Source organism: Ammodytes marinus, assembly GCF_949987685.1.
Source record: "Ammodytes marinus genome assembly, chromosome: 5".
Classification (NCBI taxonomy): domain Eukaryota; kingdom Metazoa; phylum Chordata; class Actinopteri; order Uranoscopiformes; family Ammodytidae; genus Ammodytes; species Ammodytes marinus.
Window position 1 is genome coordinate 19,380,403 of NC_137234.1, and position 24,168 is coordinate 19,404,570.

Here is a 24,168-nt window from a genome sequence, read left to right on the forward strand (position 1 = left end):
AGAGACAAATCTAGCTACTTTTTCTGGTGTTATTGGTGACTTTTTCGCTCAAGTATCGCTCTTTACTCTAATCAACGATCAGCGGGTGTCTCTCCTGCCTGTCCCCCTTCGTAGAGCACTGACAGGCGGCAGAGTCCTCGCGCAGCAGTCCCTCGCAGCTGCGGACAGAGCAGGAGATACACACCTCTCTGCTCTAGTGTTCCTTTAGCATCCCTATTAGCAGTTGTAGTACCCCTCTTTTATGAGTAGTGCTTATTGAAACTGTGAGCATGTATGATTACTGCTAGACTTAACATTATCACGTCGGTTTTCTATGCAATTGTTTGATTCAATTTTATTTCAGACATATCAAAAAAAGACAAATTAAAAGCATGAAAATACAATAAAAAATATGTTCAAATGATTTCACAAATAAAAATAAACAAAAAAAACCAAAAAATAAACAAATAACATATTGAATTGATATGCCTGAAAAGGAGTAGGAAGAAGTATAAACTTATTTGATCCAACCCCTTTTCCACAGCTCAATAACTTTATAATAATTTTTTATATTATTATTATTATTTTTATATTTATACAATCCATATATCCATATATACTCGACACCATTGCAAATGAGGGCCACCCCTCAATTGGTCTCCTGAGGATAAACAAAAATCAAACGAAAAATGAAATGAAATATCCACTATACATACATACAAAAATACATCCATCCACCATATGCATCAACACAATTCATATGTCCATATCTCCATATTTGTACAACTCACATATCCATATCCACACATACATACTTTCCGTCTTAAATCTCTCCCTTATCCCTGTTAAAAATCATTGCTTTGAATTTTTTTTTGAACTGAATCATGTTTGGACATTGCTTTAGCTCCGTGCTCATCCCATTCCACAGTTTCACACCACCAATTGAGATGCAATGACATTTTAAAGTCATGCGTGCAGCCAGTGTCTTAAAGTTTAACTGTTCCCTCAAATTGTAACCCCCCTCTCTGTCAAAAAAAAGTTTTTGAATGTTACCTGGTAGCAGTTTGTTTCTAGCTTTGAACATGATTTGTGTAACTTGATATTCAACCAGGTCCTTGAACTTTATGATGCGGGAAAAAAGAGGAGGTTGGTGTGATCATAATATCCAGCTTTATTGATTATTCTTATGGCTCGTTTTTGAAGTGTGACTAGTGGTTGCAGCAGTGAGCTTTTTTAAGTGGTCCCCCAGACCTCCACACAGTAATTTAAATAAGGTAAGATCATTGGGCAGTAAAGAATATGCAATGATTTGTGATCCAATATATGCTTTCCTTTACCCAGGACCGAGATGCTTCGTGAAAGTTTAGATTTAACAGTTATGTGACTGTATAAAAAGTAAATAGCCTTCAGTCGCTAATAATATTATAAGAGACTGAAGTATTATTAAATTATAATAATGTTATATATAGGCTATATATTTATATAAGTATTATTAATATTACATCTCACATGCTTTTCCATACTGATTGTATGTGCATAATGCACTTTTTTTGTAAAGTGTCTAAGTATCTTAAAAAAAAAATATTATTTTGATGAACTGTTCTGCTTTTGTTGTTGTGTAGTCAGACACTTTCCCAGGTTCTTAAATGATGGACTTCAATGGCAAAAATATTCAAATAGTTTATTTACAGACAAAACAATTATGAATATATTTTCTCAACAATGATATGAAAATGAGTTTTGTTTTAAAAATATGTTGAAACATTGCACTTTGTGGGAAATCATCAAATGCAAAGTGTAGCAAAAACAGACAAGAAGTTTTTGACACTGAATATGGCAGACCCATTGGTCAGTGACATCTTTGATTTGATATGAATTGCAGGCTCTCTGGGACAAAAAAAACCTTCGTTATCAGAAAATACACAATATATTAAATAAAGGCAGCCCCCAAACTTGCGGACAACCACCTTGGCAACCCAGCAAGTACTGTTTAATTGTGATAACTGCACGTATGGAAGAGCTGGAGCTTTTTGAAAAAGCCCACTAAATATGTTCAGATGTATAGCTCTGAGACTCGCTATGTGGAACAGAAGCAGAGTCTCTCATGAGGCTCATTGCAATCAAACATATATAACTGCCCTTAATCCATTTCTTCTGACTGAAAGGTATTTTTCAAGAGGGTCATGGCCGACACACAGCAGTGCAGTAAAGCATACACATTAACACAAGGTACACAGAAACATAAAACTAAAACTAAAAAGAATGATGTGCGAAAACACAGCATGTAGGCTGTGTATCAACATCAGATTTTTGTTCAGCGCTCAGACAGTACGGACAGGTAGCATATTGTGAGGAGATATTCATTGATTTTGACAAAATGTTGTACAAAGTTCATGTGCACCTAAAAATAGAGAAAAACAGTCACTTAATTACACTGATGTATTTGAGGGGACTGAGTCGCTAGTTTAGCCTTTAAGTCTACACAAATACAATGACATCTTGTTTATGTATTATAAAGTATGTAACTACCAACAAAGCACCATTGAACTTGAAGGACGTGCAGGTGTGACAACTTAAGTTCTTTAGGCAGCTGATTTGGCTATGGAGACCCAGACCATTTTGTTGATGCAAAGCTCCAAAATGTCATCAGGTGTTCGTAGCTTGCAAATCTATTCACAAAAGACACATCACATAAAAATCATGTTAGTCATTAATTAACATAGTCAAATAAATTATACATTGCCACCAAAATAATGTTAACAGTAACACCTAACCTGTTACCTCATATGCTGACCAGATGCCAGTCTAATTTAATATATACAAACAAACACATGTTAATCATTTTTATCATATACTAATTATCATTCAGATAAGACTTATAAAGAAGCTATTTGGTCTGTAACGTTAAGCTATTTTCTAACCAACAAAATCCTTTGAATAACTCAAACATAACATTAGGTAACGAAGTAGGCGAATAAAACATTTGTATTGACTTACCTGATATAGAAGAGCAGGGGGTGTCTGTTTCAGTCCCAGCTGACTGTTGTAATCCATACTCTCGCTGGAGACGTAACTCCTGTACTATGAGCACTTAGTATTCATGTTTAATGTTGCGGATGCTGATTCTCTTGTTTTTAACTGTGCTGTAATGTCCTGTTTTAAACATTTTGCTGGTGAAATGGTCTCAACATCGACGGCAGCAAGAGCAGCTAGCTGGCTAGCGCGATATTAACCAACAGAACGGAACAGGAAGAACGTCACACAGCTTAGTGCAGAGCAACCATAGCAACAAGCTGTAGGCGTTTTTGGCCGATATGGGCGTGTTTGGCAGATATGGGCGTTTTTGGCATGTTTGGCCGAGCTGCACTGGTAGGCGGCAGCGGCTGCATCTAGACCATATAGCATGGGTCTGCAAATAGGTGCCTCTCAAGCGAGGTGACGCACCAGGTACCGCCCACTCGGTACGTCACGTACGGCAAGTCAAGAGGGAGGAAAAAGGACCAGCACAACAACATATTACGAGATTACAACCTATGATTACAACTAAGGTTTAAGATGCTTTTAGGCTTATTTGGTGATAAACAACACCAACAGTCTTTCAACAAAGTTAATACAATTGTTGAACCAAGTTAACCAATCTTCCACACAGAAAATCTCATTATTTTCATCGACAACCAAAAATCATACAATTTGTTTTCTTTTTTTAAACAATTGAACCCACATTCTTTATGCATTATACAGATTGCCATACTCAGATGAAGCATTCACATAAAAAGAGACAAATAAAATCTGTATGCAATCACTCTTTTTATATAATTTTTAAGAGAATCCCAAAACACATCAAGGATTTGTTTTTCCTGCATATTCCACAATCAAAGTTGGTTTAAAAAACATCCAACTTCTGCTCAAAAATAGCATGATATCAAAACTTGATGGTGAATGTCGCTCTTGTTCTTTAAAGAAAAAAAAGTTTTATAGTTTCTCTTTGACACTTCTTTGAGATATTGGGACTGCTGACAGTGTAAACCCTGTGCACTAGTTGGGGGAAATAAATAATTTAACAATTAAAGAACTTTGTCACATTCAGATGATTTAATGCCTGAATGATTTGTGCATATTCTGTCTTTGACTAAAATGTTTCACTTTTCCTCTTGAGCCGTAGTTGCTTGGCCCTTCTCTTCGTTTTCCTCCGCTCATAGGGAGAGAATCAGTGAGAGGCCAAGGAGGACACAGTCACTGTGTTAATATGGCAGACCCACCGTCCCATTCTTGTAGGAGACACAGGTTTTTGTTTTGTTCTTTTATTCATCACATGAGCAAAAGGGGCATCAGTTATTTCTTTTCCTCTTGGCATTAATCCTTTTAAACTCCTCTTCCTCTCTTCTCTCCTCCTCCAGATCTTCCTGCACAGCCATTTTCAGGCTGAAGTTGCAAAGCACAGCGAAACAGAAAAAACAAAAATTACATTATATTAATAGGGTAAATACTCCAGTTCTTGCACTCAAAAAGTACACGGGTAGACTGAAGTACTGTGATGTTTTTATTAATTTTACCTTCTGGCCTCCTCTTTCTGCAGATCTTTCCAGCTGCTCTCCATGAATTTGAGTGCATAGTCACTCTCGTCCTTGTATCTGAAGAATACCAAAGCAAACATTGAATGTGGTTTAAAGGTCACATATTATGCTAAATGCACTTTTTAAATGTGTTCTAACATATCCATGGGTCCACGGTGTGCCTAGAGACAGCAAAAATATTTAAAAAAAAAACAATCTCTCCTTTTCTCACTCTCCCCCTTTCTGAAATCCCCCCTCCTCCCCCCCAATATACTCCAGTCAGAATTCTCCTCGTTTCTGACCTCACAAACTGGAAAGCCAGAATCTTCCACTGTGCAGCCCACACCCCTATTTCTTATTGGTCCACGGCCCTGACAGACAGAGGGCGAGGCGTATCTGGCTTCGCTTCCGGACAGGGGGCGGGGGGAGCTCAAAGATTGTATATTTACGAGGGGAGCTGCTAGCCTGGAAATCCAGACCCTGATATCTTGAACGATAGAGGGTCTGGCGACGATCAATTGTAATTTCCAACTCAAGGGGCGGCTCCTACTCGTGCATTTCAAATGCCACTGCACGCAGTTGGATAGCACTACAACCAATCAGAGCGATGCACAAGGCGACGTAAGCCCCTTTCGTTTAGCGAACAGCTGTTAAACTGTTAAATTAAACGTTTGCCGTTGTCGGTCGGCAAAATAGAACATTCCACTTACTTTCTAATGAAAGATTTGAGTGCCGTCTTCCAAATCGTTAAGGGTCGAGGCCAAAGCAGTCTCAAACTCACACAACATATCCGCAGCCATCTCTGATGTTTACTATCACGGCTTTGACGTCGCATGCACGTCACTGTCGTCATCCGGTTACGTCCTCTCCAGAGTACCATATAAGGGGCTCTGGCGCGCCCGCCAGATTTCTGGCTTTCTTGATAAGCTTCAACGGAGCGTGTCCAGACCAACACGCGCAGCAAATTTAATTTGCCAGCGCCTAGTGGCAGGTCTGGGAATGCCAGGCTAGGGAGCTGCAGCTCTTTTTAAAAAATAGGCCATTGTGAGATTAGCTGAACATCAGCATAGTACAATAAATTATCTGAAAGTTTTTTTCAGCAAACAATTAAAGAAAAACGTATTAGGGACCACTAAGACCATATAATATGGTGTATAATAGTACCGAAAAGTGTATAATATGGGAGCTTTAAAATACAGTGAAATGGCTTGTTACCAGAAAAAAAAATAAAAAATAAAAAATAAAAAATATATACATATATATATATACACACTCAACACAAATATAAACGCAACACTTTTGTTTTTGCTCCCATTTTTCATGAGATGGACTTAAAGATCTAAAATTCATTCCAGATACACAATTGTACCATTTCTCTCAAACATTGTTCACAAATCTGTCTAAATGTGTGATAGTGAGCACTTCTGCTTTGCTGAGATAATCCATCCCACCTCACAGGTGTGCCTCATCAAGATGCTGATCTGACATCATGATTAGTGCACAGGTGTGCCTTAGACTGTCCACAATAAAAGGCCACTCTGAAATGTGCATTTTTTTGCTTTATTGGGGGTCTGGGGACTCAGAACCAGTCAGTATCTGGTGTGACCACCATTTGCCTCATGCAGTGCAACACATCTTCTTCGCATAGAGTTTATCAGATTGTCAATTGTGGCCTGTGGAATGTTGGTCCACTCCTCTTCAATGGCAGTGCGAAGTTGCTGGAGACGGCTTATGGTGGAGAAATGAACATTCAATGCACAAGCAACAGATCTGGTTGACATTCCTGCTGTCAACATGCCAATTGCACGCTCCCTCAATGCTTGTGGCATCTGTGCCATTTTGCTGTGAGACAAAACTGCACATTTCAGGGTGGCCTTTTATTGTGGACAGTCTAAGGCACACCTGTGCACTAATCATGATGTCAGATCAGCATCTTGATGTGGCACACCTGTGAGGTGGGATGGATTATCTCAGCAAAGCAGAAGTGCTCACTATCACACATTTAGACATATTTGTGAACAATGTTTGAGAGAAATGGTACAATTGTGTATCTGGAATGAATTTTAGATCTTTAAGTCCATCTCATGAAAAATGGGAGCAAAAACAAAAGTGTTGCGTTTATATTTTTGTTGAGTGTATATACACACAGGTCCTTCTCATATAATTAGCATATTGTGATAAAGTTGATTATTTTCCATAATGTAATGATAATAATTGAACTTTCATATATTTTAGATTCATTGCACACCAACTGAAATATTTCAGGTCTTTTGTTGTTTTAATACTGATGATTTTGGCATACAGCTCATGAAAACCCCAAATTCCTATATAAAAAAATAGCATATCATGAAAAGGTACTCTAAACGAGCTCTTAACCTAATCATCTGAATCAACTAATTAACTCTAAACACCTGCAAAAGATTCCTGAGGCTTTTAAAAACTTCCAGCCTGGTTCATTACTCAAAACCGCAATCATGGGTAAGACTGCCGACCTGACTGCTGTCCAGAAGGCCATCATTGACACCCTCAAGCAAGAGGGTAAGACACAGAAAGAAATTTCTGAGCGAATAGGCTGTTCCCAGAGTGCTGTATCAAGGCACCTCAGTGGGAAGTCTGTGGGAAGGAAAAAGTGTGGCAGAAAACGCTGCACAACCAGAAGAGGTGACCGGACCCTGAGGAGGATTGTGGAGAAGGGCCGATTCCAGACCTTGGGGGACCTGCGGAAGCAGTGGACTGAGTCTGGAGTAGAAACATCCAGAGCCACCGTGCACAGGCGTGTGCAGGAAATGGGCTACAGGTGCCGCATTCCCCAGGTCAAGCCACTTTTGAACCAGAAACAGTGGCAGAAGCGCCTGACCGGGGCTACAGAGAAGCAGCACTGGACTGTTGCTCAGTGGTCCAAAGTGCACTGTGTTTTATCAAAGGCAGGGTCAATGCAGCTAGCTATCAGGAGATTTTGGAGCACTTCATGCTTCCATCTGCTGAAAAGCTTTATGGAGATGAAGATTTAATTTTTCAACAAGACCTGGCACCTGCTCACAGTGCCAAAAGCACTGGTAAATGGTTTATTGACCATGGTATTACTGTGCTCAATTAGCCTGCCAACTCTCCTGACCTGAACCCCATAGAGAATCTGTGGGATATTGTGAAGAGGAAGTTGAGAGACACCAGACCCAACACTGTGGATGAGCTTAAGGCCGCTATCGAAGCATCCTGGGCCTCCATAACACCTCAGCAGTGCCACAGGCTGATTGCCTCCATGCCACGCCGCATTGAAGCAGTCATTTCTGCGAAAGGATTCCCGACCAAGTATTGAGTGCATAACTGAACATAATTATTTGAAGGTTGACTTTTTTGTATTAAAAACACTTTTCTTTTATTGGTCGGATGAAATATGCTAATTTTTTGAGATAGGGATTTTTGGTTTTTCTTTACTTTTTTGCCAAAATCATCAATATTAAAACAATAAAAGGCTTGAACTACTTCAATTGTGTGTAATGAATCTAAAATATATGAAAGTCTAATGTTTATCAGTACATTACAGAAAATATTGAACTTTACAGGGTTCAACATAACTTTTTTTTCCTACTGGCCCGCCGGGCCAGTGGATCCGAGTTTTACTGGCCCCTTGTATATTTTCACTGGCCCTGCACACACTTTTTTTTCTTCATAATTTAGTGTCAATCATTATAATACCTGTATTAGAAAAATAAAGAAAATAACCAGATCTAAAGGGAATATCTATACTGTAACAGTATAGATATTCCCTTTAGATTTGGTTATTTTTCTTTTAGTTAATTATATGAAATGTTGATATTGCTCATACACATAATATAAAACCAGGCAAACATATTGAATTTGAAGCCTACAACTGAAAGTATGTTGAAAGAGTGGGCCAGTATTTTAAAGTCCAGTAGTTTGATGGTTGTTTTTATTCTTGAATTTGGGCAGTTTAATGAATAGTTCACCTGCAGAAGTCATGTTCTGCAAACATAAAAAAAAAATAAGAGATGAAGGTCTGATCAGTCTTTGTGGTGTGGTAGGCTGTTTTTATTACTTTCTCTATGCATTAGGGATGTGAATGACCGAATGACCGGTTTTCCACTTGCGCTCAAGTTGACTTTAAAAATAGAATAGAAATCCGAAAATCAGGGGGTTATGCCGTTTTTTTAATGGGAGATTTCACCGTATATGCGAGTTCACGTCTGGTCGTGAGCGCGCAGCGAGTGTCACTTCTCCATGAAGTGTCAGCTTCACATAAAAGTCCAGTGTGGGACCATTTTTTCAAACTATTGATAAAAAACAATGCAGTGCAAAATATGCAGCATAATGCTAAACGCTCGTCTAAGACTATGACGTTAAATCACCTTAGAAACACACAATGCCTTCGTCCGAGCATAGCAGCGTTTCACCGTGTGATCTCGCCAGCGAGTGAGCCGTCGCGCAGATGAACTGTGGTTTGTGGCTAAAATAATAACCGGGGATATTCCCCCCGTTAGCGATTTCAATGGGAAAGACTTCCGCGATCTGATTGAATGTCTCGAGCCTGAAAACACAGTGCCAAACTGCGCGACTATAGGAACTGTACAGTGAGCGGAGTCCCTCCGTTGGTTTCTGTCTACAACCGACACAATCACCGGAGACGCAGTCACAGCGTTTAAATAAAGCCTCTCATTTGTATTACCATTGGGGCTTGCATGCAAATACTGTAACATTACGGCGGCAGCTAAAGGAAAAGCGCAGTTATAATTTTCTGCACCTGAACCTCTGCTGTGGGAAGAAAGAAAGGGGGCAAAGCAAGTCGATTGATTTGTCGACTCGCAGGCGGACGGTAGGCAGCTCTGCCAACGGAGCGAGAGTGCACCCGCTTGTTGCTCCGCCTGTCAAAACGCCCACGCATCGGTTGTCCACTGGCCTTTCATTAAAAAATATATTTTATATTAGGTTTATTATATTGAGTCTTAAATAAACACTGCTTTCATTCCGACTCTCAACGCGCATTTCAATGAACCATGATGTAGTCTACAAAAAGATACTGAACTGTGATTGGCCAGTCACTGGCCCGGGCGGGACAGTGACTGGCCAATCAACTTGCCCTGCATATGATTTTACTGGCCCCGGGCCATCGGGCTATACGTTATGTCGAACCCTGCTTTATCACAATATGCTAATTATATGAGAAGGACCTGTATGTATATATATATATATATGGGAACACTTACTTGTTGCGATCATAGCCGAAGATTTCCTTAATGTGCCTGGAAATTTCATCTTGTCCATCACCTCCGTTATCAATAAAATCATCCATTTCTGAGTCATAGTCATCTTCTTCATCCTCGTATTTCCTCTTGTATGCAGAGGTTATAGGTGGCAACATTGTACCTAAAAAATGAAGAGAGAAATTTAATTTCAACATTAAAGGTTAATGGCTTTTGGGACACACGTGTAAACACAATGTATGAAAGGAACACTTGGCCTTGCCTAGGAAGTTAATGAAAGTTTAAAAATAGAAAGGTAGTCATTTGAACGTTTTTGGAGTTTACAAGAGTCAATTTCATGGTCTGTAAAAGGTAAATGACATTGAAACAATGTTTTGTTTATCTGTATTAGAAAGATCGTCCCTCTCTGACCCAGGAATAACGACAAAGGCTGCAGAGTGTTGCTGACACACTTGAATCAGTATGGCAAACAAACCATCTGCCCTGTGGCACTGAGTACGGCTGTTTCGGGCTTTTAGCAAAACATCAGCAGCTGTTAGTCACACTACATATTATATTACATTAAAACATTATCGCAACATTTATGCTGTTTATGAAGTATTTTATTAAAAATACTTCATTTTGAAAATGTCTCTTCTTTAACCCATTGATGACTATTGCAATCTAGGATGCATGTCCTTAATGCCTGAGGGTTTTCTGAAAAAATAGTATGAATTGTCAAGTCTACCAAAACCTTAATATCTAAGCCTGTGTAGCACATAGAAACATGAAATAAAATACATTTAAAAGTTAAAGCGGCAACGAGTAACTTTTAAATATCTTTTAAACAGCCTCATGTTTCCTCTGATAATCATAAATTACCTTTAACAGCAAACAAGACCATCAGTGCAAAGAAAGACGTTTTTATATAGTTTTTATTACTGCATTTGATCTGGTCGTACACCCAGTCCGATTTTCGGTTCACGCGTGCATGCTCTATGGTCACATATCCGCATTGGTCGCAGATTTCAGTGTGGCGCAGGAACGCGATTTGAGAAGCCTATGGCTCCAGGTGAGGGAAGGGGATAGGGAGACCAGATCCCAATTCACCAGATGTGGGACAAAGACTACGTTTGTGTGGGACAAAGTGCCGTTTTCTTTAGCAAAATAAACTCGTGTCGCCACCGGTAATGCCAGAGACACGGCTTTCTATATTAAAAAACACTATCTTTAGATCAGCGCGCAGCAGTTAAGTTAGCTACTGTTAAACAAATAGAGTTAAGGCTGCGGCTTCACATTAAAAGCATTTCACTGGCTTCACATTAGCATTTCACTTGACAAACGTGAGTTGGCTTTTATTTTGAAGTAACAGAAAGGTAAATGCTGAAGCAGGCAGCACCTTCACAGAGCCCAATGAGCCCAGCAGCCCCCCGAAAGTGCGATACACACACACAGAGACAAACGGAGAGACGCACACTCACAGACTGCTGTCTCCACACAGCTATCGGATATGTATACCAGATTATAAAACACGCATTTAAAAAGGGGGGCTCACTTTCAATAACAATGCGCACGCTAAAAGCTAAACGGGAAAGTGATAGGCGGGTGGGAGGGCGTTGCCAAGCAACGTATAGGCCTACACAATTTCACGGAGTGAACCTAGACTGCAGTGTTTACTCCTAAATGAATGAGCGGTAGCCTACTAAAGACTCGTTCAGCTCCGTGAGAGGTGACAATGCATCAACTCATTGCAATCAGGTGTGTTTAGCACGTACTGGCATTAGTAGATGCTGTGTCACCACCACTCTCACCGAGCCGAAAAGAGTCCACACACGGACACGCACCATATTGCTTCCTGATTATTTGAATCTTGCACCGCCTGCACGAGCAAGCAAACAGCTTCACGACAGCTGGCGTCGTAATAATACTACCGCTTTTGTTCAAAGGTGTCGCCAACGTGCCGACTTACTCGTAGTAGCTTTAAGGTTCACATGTTTTATTTAAACATGCTCCCTTAGCGCTTACAAACCAACACATTTTTCTAAAAATCGTCAAAATTAGATGGGGGAGAAAAAAAAAGAATAAATAATGTAAAATATTTAAAAATAATGTGCTAAATGAGGTTATAATCCTGCTTCCTTTTAGCATGGATAGTAGTGACTGAGTGTGTAGTGGAGGGATAAAGATAGACAGATATAGGAAGGAGGAGATAGCTTTATTTTATTATTTAGTTCAGTTATCACTGGCACCATAAATCCAACTTCCCCAGTACAACTGGAACGCAGACTGACTCCGGCTGTCGGGAGCCGATCAGCTGGTCCAAACCGTCCAAATGGCTGTATACCACCGAGATGAAAACGAAACTGAAACTTAACTATCGCCTGGCTGGGCTGAATTTGAGTTGGAGCAGCAAAATATAGCCTAAATTCATAAATATTGTTAATAAATAGATGCAATGTGTTGTGTGATTTTCGTCAGTAGTCTATAGTAGACCTTGATTCTGCGCACCAAACGCCACTAACTGTTCTGTAATACATTATGGCGGACACAGCCGGCGTATTTTATTTATTTATTTATTTTATTTTTTATTTTTGTTGATGTGATTTTCGGCAAACCACACAACTTTTGGGTGGTCACGTGGTCTTAAAAAATCAACAACCCACCTCATGTGTATTTGAACCAATGACGGTGCATTTTATGCTGCGCACGCCATGAAAATTAGATAAAGTAACAATGCTGCGTTACGCAGCATCAGGCAGGAGATACAATGTGGCATCGCGCAGCAGCCGTCATCAATGGGTTAAATGGTTTTGTTATGTGTGCAAACTGCATTAATATCACATTACATATAATGTAGTGAGTCATTGAGTTGGAATTATTTAGTAGGTTTGGTAGCTCAGGATTTCTTGACATATTAAATGAGCTTCAATGGAGAGTTTCCAGACCAACAGGCGCAGAACATTTTATTTGCCAGCGCCTAGCGGCAGGTCTGGATTTCCAGGCTATTGTTTTGCTGCTGATTGACCAGATATATTTCTATGCTGGGCCCAACGTAGTATCAAGAGATTTCCCGTTTACAAAAAGTTGCCATTTCATATCTCATGACAATCAGCTGTACCCAACAACCTGCAGGAGCAGACGTTAGATGTCTATACTCTTGTTCATGTAGCTCGGGTTAAGAGCTTGAACCAAAAATGAAAAGTAAAAGGAGGGCATACTCACTCACAGTACTTCTATTCTACCTCAAACAGCCTGTTTTCAAACCGCAGCTCTTACTCTTTTAAGCGTCTTTGAGAGACCTCCAAAAAAGCGCTATATAAAACCTATCAATTATTACTATTATTACTCCACCTGCTGCATTGCTTTGAATCATTAAGGCATTTTCACCTAAATCAGTCTGGCCATTTCACTTTATCCTTACTACACATTCATTATGTTATTTTATTTATTCAATTTGTTTTTTATCTTTGATGTCCAACAACAATGTTATTTTCATTACTACGGTGGGTTTGGTGAGTTTGTTTTCTCTAGTTTTTACCTGGCGGTCTGTTCATCATAGGTCTGGGAGGCATTCCTGGTCTGGACGGCATTCCTGGTCTAGGTGCCATTCCGGGTCTCTGTTGCATGCCTGGCCGAGGAGGAACTCCTGGTTTGGGTCCACCGAAATTCTTGGATGAAATGGTCTCTGACACAACAGTGCATGTGGGTCTCCCAGGTCCTGATCCCATGCTGCCAGTCTGTCGTCCGGATACTGCTCCTCCGTTACCAGGCCGACTAGGTCCTCCCCCTCCGTTACCGGGCCGACCAGGTCCTCCCCCTCCATTACCGGGCCGACCAGGTCCTGATCCCATGCTGCCAGTCGGTCTTCCGGGTAATCCCCCTCCGTTACCGGGCCGACCAGGTCCTGATCCCATGCTTCCATTGGGCCGTCCGGGTACAGCCCCTCCGTTACCGGGACGACTAGGTCCTGCTCCTCCGTTACCGGGACGACTAGGTCCTGATCCCATGCTTCCATTGGGCCGTCCGGGTACCGCCCCTCCGTTACCAGGGCGACTAGGCCCTGCCCCTCCATTACCAGGGCGACTAGGTCCTGATCCCATGCTGCCAGTCGGTCGTCCGGATACTTGTCCTACACTAGAAGGCCGACCTGGTCCCATCCCTGGAGGTCTGGATCCACTAGCTCCAGTGTGACCCTGGGGACCTCTCCCACTAGGCCTGGCCTGTGGGGCCCCAGCTGTTTTTGACTGCTGTGTTGCCTGAGGTTGTCTGCCTGCCTTAGGGTCTCCGGATGAAGGTCTCACCCCTGAGTTACTACTTGATTTTACTGCAGAATTCAAACCAGGCCTTAGTGGTTCTGCCTTTCCAGACTTGTTGCCGCCGACTGTCGCTCCCTGCTTCACTGAGCTACCCTGACTGGGCCTGGACTGTTGGGAGCTCCCATGTTGAGATTTTTGGCCAGTTTGAGCTGGACCAGGAGGCCTGTTCCCCGGAATACCTGAAGATCTTCCTTGTAGTGATGATGAACTCTCTTTTTTGTAGCTAAGGTCACTTGAGGTGCTGGATTTGTGGCTAGATGAGGGCCTGGACCCCCCTTGTTTGGATGAAACATGAGATGATGTGGCTTTCATTGGAACCTTACCGTTTACGGCATCAGATGAAAAAGACGAGCTTGTTTTAGATCTGTCTCGATCACTCTGAGACGTCTTGGGTCTGTCCCTTTCTCGGTCACTAACGGTGGCCTTGGAAGAGGTGTGGCCTTTATTGCTAGTCAGTATTTGGTGCGGTTTCTTTTCCGACCGACTGTGCAGACTTGGTTTCTCTAAGGAGCTCCTTTGTGGCTTGCTGTTCTTCTGCTCCTTCTCTAAATTACCTTTTCTCATTGAACTAGAGCTTGACTGAGACTGGTTGTCCCTTTGTCTGTCTGCCCTTGGGTCTCTGTCTTTGTCGGGCCTCTTAACCTTGCGCTCCATCTCCAGTTCCCTTATCTCCTCAGCAGTGCGGAGCCGTTCATCATTTCTCACTGTCTTGGCTTTCACCTCAACTGGCTCAAACTGCTTCTTCTCTGCCAATTTGAGTAATTCTGCAAAGTTCATGGGAGGAGGCGCTGGCTTGGATGGCCCACTGGGTCTTTTAGAGGAGGACTTGCTGCTGCTACTGCTACTAAAGCTCCCACCAGCTTTCCCCGGTCTCAGAGGCTCTGGCTCCTGGTCTGACTCTGAATCTGTCTGCTCGTACTCATAATTGTCCTCATCATCCTCTGGGTCGATTGAGTTATTTCTAAAGCCGTCTTCATTCATCGATCTTTCCTCCTGCATTTCGTGTTTGGATCTCCTCTTCTTAGGAAGCTCAACCACTGGGATGCCATTGTAGCCTCTGAAATTGTCTTTAGTCCTGGAAGCCATGGCTCGTGCTTTACGGTCCGATTTAAGCTCAACCCTCTTGGCTAGTAGTTCTTCCTTCTGTTTCTTAGTTAGAATTTCTGGTGGGTAACATAGAAAAAAAGGTTTCTGTACAGTACTTACTATCCAATTCCAGATATCTACCATCAATGTATTTTGCGAATGTTACCTTTCTTTTTGTGTTCAATGTTTTGTTTCTTCAGAAGCGCCTGCACAGCAGCAGGATCAACACCTCTCGACTTCGGGTCCTTTTTGGGTGGTCCAGTTTGCAAACTGTATCTCCTCTGCTCAGAGGACAAAAAATAAAATAAAATACATGATAAAATACAGTTGAATTATTATGACACTCTCTTTACCATACACAATGCCTAAAGGTCCGAGTTATAGGGAGATCCGATTGGCAATCTAAAAATGTGATATACAGGTTTGGGTAAACGCAAGGGGTCAGAAGGGGGGATGTTAGCAGCTAGCTGCTTATCAGCTCTTCACGGGCTCACTGACAGATGAGCTGGCATTTGTGGGTTCAGAGGTTGGTTATGCACAATTTAATTCTTATCCTGCTGTTTGTCCTTTTGACAGTCTTAAACTCACCTGCACAGTGCTGTCCCCCTGGTTTTGAGAGGCGATATCCAATATATTATCAAAGTCCATCATTTTGGCAACAGTTTATGCAAGCTGGCTGTTTGAAGCGAACCGAACAAAACTCAGCTAGGACTGCCCAATGCTGCTGTTAGCGTTTAGCTCACAAATTAGATAAGTTAGCTCGGGGTTTAGCGTTACTAAACGGAACGGATAACGCTAAAAGGGAAATAAAAAAACACCTTCCCCAACACGGTCCACGGGAAGAAAAAACTGTACATTAGACATTTAACGCTACTTTACTTCGCCAGCGCACGTTAGCACACGCTACTAAATATAGCTAACCTAACGTCAGCCAACCAAGAAGCCCGAAAGACAAACTTGCCCCTTAATCTTGATATAACACACCAAAATAAGGCCAAATCCATCAATATGGTAGAATGATTAATACCCTATGGAAAGAAAATCACTAAAAACTCAGCCATAACTAACGCCGGGTGGTGTTAGAGACCATAGACAAACGCGAAAGACTGAAAAATTACAAGGTCCGGAGAGTACTCCAAGGAAGTGAGAGGACTCACTATTACGTACTTCCGTCTAGGCGAGTTTAGGCCTACACTGCTAACCCCATTCCTAACAACAACAACCCTTTTAAAAAGAGGGCATTGGATCCAAAACTTCTATTAACTGACCACATGGTGGTTTTAATATTAACATAAATGCAGACATGTGTGCAAGAGGACGATGGATTTTTAAAAGTGTACTCTTATCATTCGTGGCTAGAGAACATAGACTGTAGCTAAAAAAAGAAGGGGTGACCTATCTTGATATATAACAAAGCTTGACTAGTACAGTAGAGTTCGAGGTTCGAGTTTGACGCTTGACGTTCAACAGCAGTGATTTGATAATTCTTTGCTGTGATAATAAAATGTGAAGTAGGCCTATGTGAAAATGTGACTATGCATGATCCCCAAAAGAGATTTGACACATATGTATTTACAATAAACATGTGGTAGGCCAAAAGCCAATAGGCTATTAGCAAATGGGTTACATTTAATAGGCTATAGGCCTAAACCAAATAGGCTATTTAACAACAAATATAAAAATCAGCCAGTTTGGTGTTTATTAGTAAATGTCAATGTCTGTCAGAGTTGGCCGGAAACTAAGTTTTTTTTGTGAATTGACATTTGTTCACTGCTGTTTCCCGTTTGGCTAATAATGTCTCCCAGGTGTATGTGTGACTGTCACTTCTACCCTTTCGCCCCTATGTTTTTCTTTTTTCTTTTCTATAAATCCTTTATACGCAATTTCCGTCAAAAAGTTTTGAACCTTAGTCTACCACATGATGTCGCCATCATCGTGCCTATTGCACCTGAATAGGCCTAGGCCTACTCCTGAACTGTGATGAGCTGTCACCAAAGCTCCTGCTATTTTCCCACAGTAGACCTAGCCTAACTGTTGTCATTCCTTCCTCTTTAAATCAGCATTTTAAGACTCGCAACTAGGCTATAGGCTGTGAATTCCAGTGGTACAGTGTTTACTGTAGGCCAATTAATTAGCCTACAAGTAGGCTACAATTAGGCTATACCTGAGCGATAGGGGCATATACACTATCAGCTATATTAAAGCGAACATTACCAAAAGTGATCAATCTCATTATGCAGAATGTGTCTTTCAGGGAGTTGTAATAAAATAGGCATAATAGGCTGGACTAGCCTACTACATTATTATGGCAATCAATGCAATGTAGCTGGGTTGAAACCATAGATAGTAATTTAAAATGATTTCGTTCCTTTTTTGGGCATAGGCTATGTCTATTGTCTTTTATAAACTGATACTTTGTTAAATAAACGGAATAAAAACTCAAATATTTCCCCTTAAAAAATATGTTCAGAAGAAGAAATAAATATAAAAATTAAATAGGCGTGCCCCAAAATTTGAAAAGACTAGAAAGCCTATTCTTAGATTTGACCTTTCATCTTCAATAATGGGACCATTCCCCGCAGTTTGGGTGCAACAGAAACAAACATGCTGTAATGGTGTTTTTGTATCTTATGTCAGTCAAGATGTCATTCACGAAGGGTTTTGAGTGCACGATCGAAAAATAGGGCTCGAAACAAATGTAACCAACAAGCTCCATATCTGTAAAATGTAAATACAGGCCATCTGCTCCGAAATGTAAACAGCACAGCGACTCCTCCTATCCGGGCGTCCCTCACATCTTGACCCGCCCCCAACCACAGCTACTCTCTGCTCCTATTGGTCGAGATAGATCAGCCCTGCCTTAATGTAGCCTACCCGCCTACCGGAGCGAAGACAAAAACAATAGGCATCCCTCAACGACGCTGAAGTTGGCAGCTGATTCGCAGCAGCCGATTCGGCAGTTAAGGAAAAGTTAAGGGATTCTTAAGGAGCGGCGAAGTGACTGATTCTCCGTTGTTTAACCCCCTAAATCGCCGCAGTAAAGCCACATTAATTAGTCTAGATTATCTAAGAGAGTCTAACCATTCTTTAAAAACTGTTTAAAATTGATTTAACCTTTATTAAGTTTGTTTAAAAGAAAGAGAGGGGAGATTTCACTGCTTTTTTTGCATCTGGACCACATTAGAACTGGTCCTGATTGAAAACCACTGCACCTAGACTCTTCAAATCTGGACTAAAATATCGCAGTGAGGCTATAGATTATAGAAAACATAGTTTCTGATTTGTGAAACCTTTTTTCTATTTGTGAAAATGCAATAAAGATACATTTCAAGGTTTTTTTGGGGTCCAGACCGCATTAGAACTGGTCCTGATTGAAAACCACTGCACCTAGACTCTTAAAATCTGGACTAGAATATCACAGAGAGGCTATACTTTGTAGGAAACATAGTTTCTGATTTGTGAAACTTTTATTCTATTTGTGAAAATGCAATAAAGATACATTTCAAGGTTTTTTTGGGGTCCAGACTGCATTAGAACTGGTCCTGATTAAAAACCACTGCACCTACACTTTTCAAATCTGGACTAGATTATCACAGAGAGGCTACACATTATAGAAAACATAGTTTTTGATTTATGAAACATTTATTTTATTTGTGAAAATGCAAAGAATGCACATTTTAATGTTTTTTTTTGGGTACAGACCGCATTAGAACTGGTCCTGATTGAAAACCACTGCACCTAGCCTCTACAAATCTGGACTAGATTATCACAGTGAGGCTATAGATTATAGAAAACATAGTTTCTGATTTGTGAAACTTTTTTTCTATTTGTGAAAATGCAAAGAATGCACATTTTAATGGTTTTTAGGGGTCCAGACCGCATTAGAACTGGTCCTGATTGAAAACCACTGCACCTAGACTCTTCAAATCTGGACTAGAATATCGCAGTGAGGCTATAGATTATAGAAAACATAGTTTCTGATTTGTGAAACCTTTTTTCTATTTGTGAAAATGAAATAAAGGCACATGTCAACGCTTTTTTGGGGTCCAGACAGCATTAGATCTGGTCCTGATTGAAAACCACTGCACCTAGACTCTTCAAATCTGGACTAGGATATCACAGAGAGGCTATACATTGTAGGAAACATATTTTCTGATTTGTGAAACTTTTATTCTATTTGTGAAAATGCAATAAAGATACATTTCAAGGTTTTTTTGGGGTCCAGACTGCATTAGAACTGGTCCTGATTGAAAACCACTGCACCTACACTCTTCAAATCTGGACTAGATTATCATAGTGAGGCTATATATTGTAGAAAACATAGTTTCAGATTTGTGAAACCTTTTTTCTATTTGTGAAAATGAAATAAAGGCACATGTCAACGCTTTTTTGAGGTCCAGACCGCATTAGATCTGGTCCTGATTGAAAACCACTGCACCCAGACTCTTCAAATCTGGACTAGAATATCACAGAGAGGCTATACTTTGTAGGAAACATAGTTTCTGATTTGTGAAACCTTTTTTCTATTTGTGAAAATGCAATAAAGATACATTTCAAGGTTTTTTTGGGGTCCAGACCGCATTAAAACTGGTCCTGATTGAAAACCACTGCACCTAGACTCTTCAAATCTGGACTAGAATATCACAGAGAGGCTATACATTATAGAAAACATAGTTTCTGATTTGTGAATCTTTTTTTCTATTTGTGAAAATGCAAAGAATGCACATTTTGATGGTTGTTAAGGGTCTAGGCCGCATTAGAACTGGTCCTGATTGAAAACCACTGCATCTAGACTCTTCAAATCTGGACTAGAATATCACAGAGAGGCTATACATTGTAGGAAACATATTTTCTGATTTGTGAAACTTTTATTCTATTTGTGAAAATGCAATAAAGATACATTTCAAGGTTTTTTTGGGGTCCAGACCGCATTAGAACTGGTCCTGATTGAAAACCACTGCACCTACACTCTTCAAATCTGGACTAGATTATCATAGTGAGGCTATATATTGTAGAAAACATAGTTTCTGATTTGTGAAACCTTTTTTTATTTGTGAAAATGAAATAAAGGCACATGTCAATGCTTTTTTGAGGTCCAGACCGCATTAGATCTGGTCCTGATTGAAAACCACTGCACCTAGACTCTTCAAATCTGGACTAGAATATCACAGAGAGGCTATACTTTGTAGAAAACATAGTTTCTGATTTGTGAAACCTTTTTTCTATTTGTGAAAATGCAATAAAGATACATTTCAAGGTTTTTTTGGGGTCCAGACCGCATTAGAACTGGTCCTGATTGAAAACCACTTCACCTACACTCTTCAAATCTGGACTAGATTATCATAGTGAGGCTATATATTGTAGAAAACATAGTTTCTGATTTGTGAAACCTTTTTTCTATTTGTGAAAATTAAATAAAGGCACATGTCAACGCTTTTTTGAGGTCCAGACCGCATTAGATCTGGTCCTGATTGAAAACCACTGCACCTAGACTCTTCAAATCTGGACTAGAATATCACAGAGAGGCTATAATTTGTAGAAAACATACTTTCTGATTTGTGAAACCTTTTTTCTATTTGTGAAAATGCAATAAAGATACATTTCAAGGTTTTTTTGGGGTCCAGACCGCATTAGAACTGGTCCTGATTGAAAACCACTCTCTGTGATATTCTAGTCCAGATTTGAAGAGTCTAGGTGCAGTGGTTTTCAATCAGGACCATTTCTAATGCGGCCTGGACACCTAAAAACCATTAAAATGTGCATTCTTTGCATTTTCACAAATAGAATAAAAGTTTCACAAATCAGAAACTATGTTTTCTATAATCTATAGCCTCACTGTGATATTCTAGTCCAGATTTGAAGAGTCTAGGTGCAGTGGTTTTCAATCAGGACCAGTTCTAATGCGGTCTGGACCCCAAAAAAAACTTGAAATGTATCTTTATTGCATTTTCACAAATAGAAAAAAGGTTTCACAAATCAGAAACTATGTTTTCTATAATCTATAGCCTCACTGCGATATTCTAGTCCAGATTTGAAGAGTCTAGGTGCAGTGGTTTTCAATCAGGACCAGTTCTAATGTGGTCTAGACCCCAAAAAAGCGTTGACATGTGCATTTATTGCATTTTCACAAATAGAATAAAGGTTTCACAAATCAGAAACTATGTTTCCTACAAAGTATAGCCTCTCTGTGATATTCTAGTCCAGAATTGAAGAGTCTAGGTGCAGTGGTTTTCAATCAGGACCAGTTCTAATGCGGTCTGGGCCCCTAAAAGGCATTAACATGTGCATTATTTGCATTTTCACAAATAGAATAAATGTTTCACAAATCAGAAACTATGTTTCCTACAAAGTATAGCCTCTCTGTGATATTCTAGTCCAGATTTGAAGAGTCTAGGTGCAGTGGTTTTCAATCAGGACCAGTTCTAATGCGGTCTGGACCCCAAAAAAAACCTTGATATGTATCTTTATTGCATTTTCACAAATAGAAAAAAGGTTTCACAAATCAGAAACTATGTTTTCTATAATGTATAGCCGCTCTGTGATATTCTAGTCCAGATTTGAAGAGTCTAGGTGCAGTGGTTTTCAATCAGGACCAGTTCTAATGCGGCCTGGACACCTAAAAACCATTAAAATGTGCATTCTTTGCATTTTCACAAATAGAATAAAAGTTTCACAAATCAGAAACTATGTTTTCTATAATCTATAGCCTCACTGTGATATTCTAGTCCAGATTTGAAGAGTCTAGGTGCAGTGGTTTTCAATCAGGACCAGTTCTAATGCGGTCTGGACCCCAAAAAAAACTTGAAATGTATCTTTATTGCATTTTCACAAATAGAAAAAAGGTTTCACAAATCAGAAACTATGTTTTCTATAATCTATAGCCTCACTGCGATATTCTAGTCCAGATTTGAAGAGTCTAGGTGCAGTGGTTTTCAATCAGGACCAGTTCTAATGTGGTCTTGACCCCAAAAAAGCGTTGACATGTGCATTTATTGCATTTTCACAAATAGAATAAAAGTTTCACAAATCAGAAACTATGTTTTCTATAATCTATAGCCTCACTGCGATATTCTAGTCCAGATTTGAAGAGTCTAGGTGCAGTGGTTTTCAATCAGGACCAGTTCTAATGTGGTCTAGACCCCAAAAAAGCGTTGACATGTGCATTTATTGCATTTTCACAAATAGAATAAAAGTTTCACAAATCAGAAACTATGTTTCCTACAAAGTATAGCCTCTCTGTGATATTCTAGTCCAGAATTGAAGAGTCTAGGTGCAGTGGTTTTCAATCAGGACCAGTTCTAATGCGGTCTGGGCCCCTAAAAGGCATTAACATGTGCATTATTTGCATTTTCACAAATAGAATAAATGTTTCACAAATCAGAAACTATGTTTCCTACAAAGTATAGCCTCTCTGTGATATTCTAGTCCAGATTTGAAGAGTCTAGGTGCAGTGGTTTTCAATCAGGACCAGTTCTAATGCGGTCTGGACCCCAAAAAAAACCTTGATATGTATCTTTATTGCATTTTCACAAATAGAAAAAAGGTTTCACAAATCAGAAACTATGTTTTCTATAATGTATAGCCTCTCTGTGATATTCTAGTCCAGATTTGAAGAGTCTAGGTGCAGTGGTTTTCAATCAGGACCAGTTCTAATGCGGCCTGGACACCTAAAAACCATTAAAATGTGCATTCTTTGCATTTTCACAAATAGAATAAAACTTTCACAAATCAGAAACTATGTTTTCTATAATCTATAGCCTCACTGTGATATTCTAGTCCAGATTTGAAGAGTCTAGGTGCAGTGGTTTTCAATCAGGACCAGTTCTAATGCGGTCTGGACCCCAAAAAAACCTTGATATGTATCTTTATTGCATTTTCACAAATAGAAAAAAGGTTTCACAAATCAGAAACTATGTTTTCTATAATGTATAGCCTCTCTGTGATATTCTAGTCCAGATTTGAAGAGTCTAGGTGCAGTGGTTTTCAATCAGGACCAGTTCTAATGCGGCCTGGACACCTAAAAACCATTAAAATGTGCATTCTTTGCATTTTCACAAATAGAATAAAAGTTTCACAAATCAGAAACTATGTTTTCTATAATCTATAGCCTCACTGTGATATTCTAGTCCAGATTTGAAGAGTCTAGGTGCAGTGGTTTTCAATCAGGACCAGTTCTAATGTGGTCTTGACCCCAAAAAAAACTTGAAATGTATCTTTATTGCATTTTCACAAATAGAAAAAAGGTTTCACAAATCAGAAACTATGTTTTCTATAATCTATAGCCTCACTGCGATATTCTAGTCCAGATTTGAAGAGTCTAGGTGCAGTGGTTTTCAATCAGGACCAGTTCTAATGTGGTCTAGACCCCAAAAAAGCGTTGACATGTGCATTTATTGCATTTTCACAAATAGAATAAAAGTTTCACAAATCAGAAACTATGTTTTCTATAATCTATAGCCTCACTGCGATATTCTAGTCCAGATTTGAAGAGTCTAGGTGCAGTGGTTTTCAATCAGGACCAGTTCTAATGTGGTCTAGACCCCAAAAAAGCGTTGACATGTGCATTTATTGCATTTTCACAAATAGAATAAAAGTTTCACAAATCAGAAACTATGTTTCCTACAAAGTATAGCCTCTCTGTGATATTCTAGTCCAGATTTGAAGAGTCTAGGTGCAGTGGTTTTCAATCAGGACCAGTTCTAATGTGGTCTAGACCTCAAAAAAGCGTTGACATGTGCATTTATTGCATTTTCACAAATAGAATAAATGTTTCACAAATCAGAAACTATGTTTCCTACAAAGTATAGCCTCTCTGTGATATTCTAGTCCAGATTTGAAGAGTCTAGGTGCAGTGGTTTTCAATCAGGACCAGTTCTAATGCGGCCTGGACACCTAAAAACCATTAAAATGTGCATTCTTTGCATTTTCACAAATAGAAAAAAAGATTCACAAATCAGAAACTATGTTTTCCATAATGTATAGCCTCTCTGTGATATTCTAGTCCAGATTTGAAGAGTCTAGGTGCAGTGGTTTTCA

The 24,168-nt window shown here is 39.9% G+C and overlaps 1 protein-coding gene across 1 annotated transcript; it reads right to left on the bottom strand.

The window, feature by feature from the left end:
* Positions 1–3,769: 3,769 nt before the first annotated feature.
* spty2d1 (SPT2 chromatin protein domain containing 1) lies at positions 3,770–16,216 on the bottom strand. Its single transcript, XM_080027472.1, has 6 exons — positions 15,721–16,216; positions 15,299–15,413; positions 13,269–15,209; positions 9,755–9,914; positions 4,533–4,610; positions 3,770–4,401 (listed from the first exon to the last, which is right to left on the bottom strand). The coding sequence occupies exons 1-6, from the start codon at positions 15,781–15,783 to the stop codon at positions 4,308–4,310; spliced, it is 2,451 nt and encodes an 816-aa protein (XP_079883598.1). The 5' UTR covers positions 15,784–16,216; the 3' UTR covers positions 3,770–4,307.
* Between the last annotated feature and the right edge of the window lie 7,952 nt (positions 16,217–24,168).

Excerpts from the sequence above, each read along its gene's own strand:
- spty2d1 (XM_080027472.1), bottom strand. The coding sequence starts at position 15,783 with ATGATGGACTTTGATAATATATTGGATATCGCCTCTCAAAACCAGGGG. Across the intron at positions 4,611-9,754 it reads TTCGGCTATGATCGCAACAA|ATACAAGGACGAGAGTGACT; the intron begins GTAAGTGTTCCC and ends GGTATTCTTCAG. Across the intron at positions 4,402-4,532 it reads CAGAAAGAGGAGGCCAGAAG|CCTGAAAATGGCTGTGCAGG; the intron begins GTAAAATTAATA and ends TTGCAACTTCAG.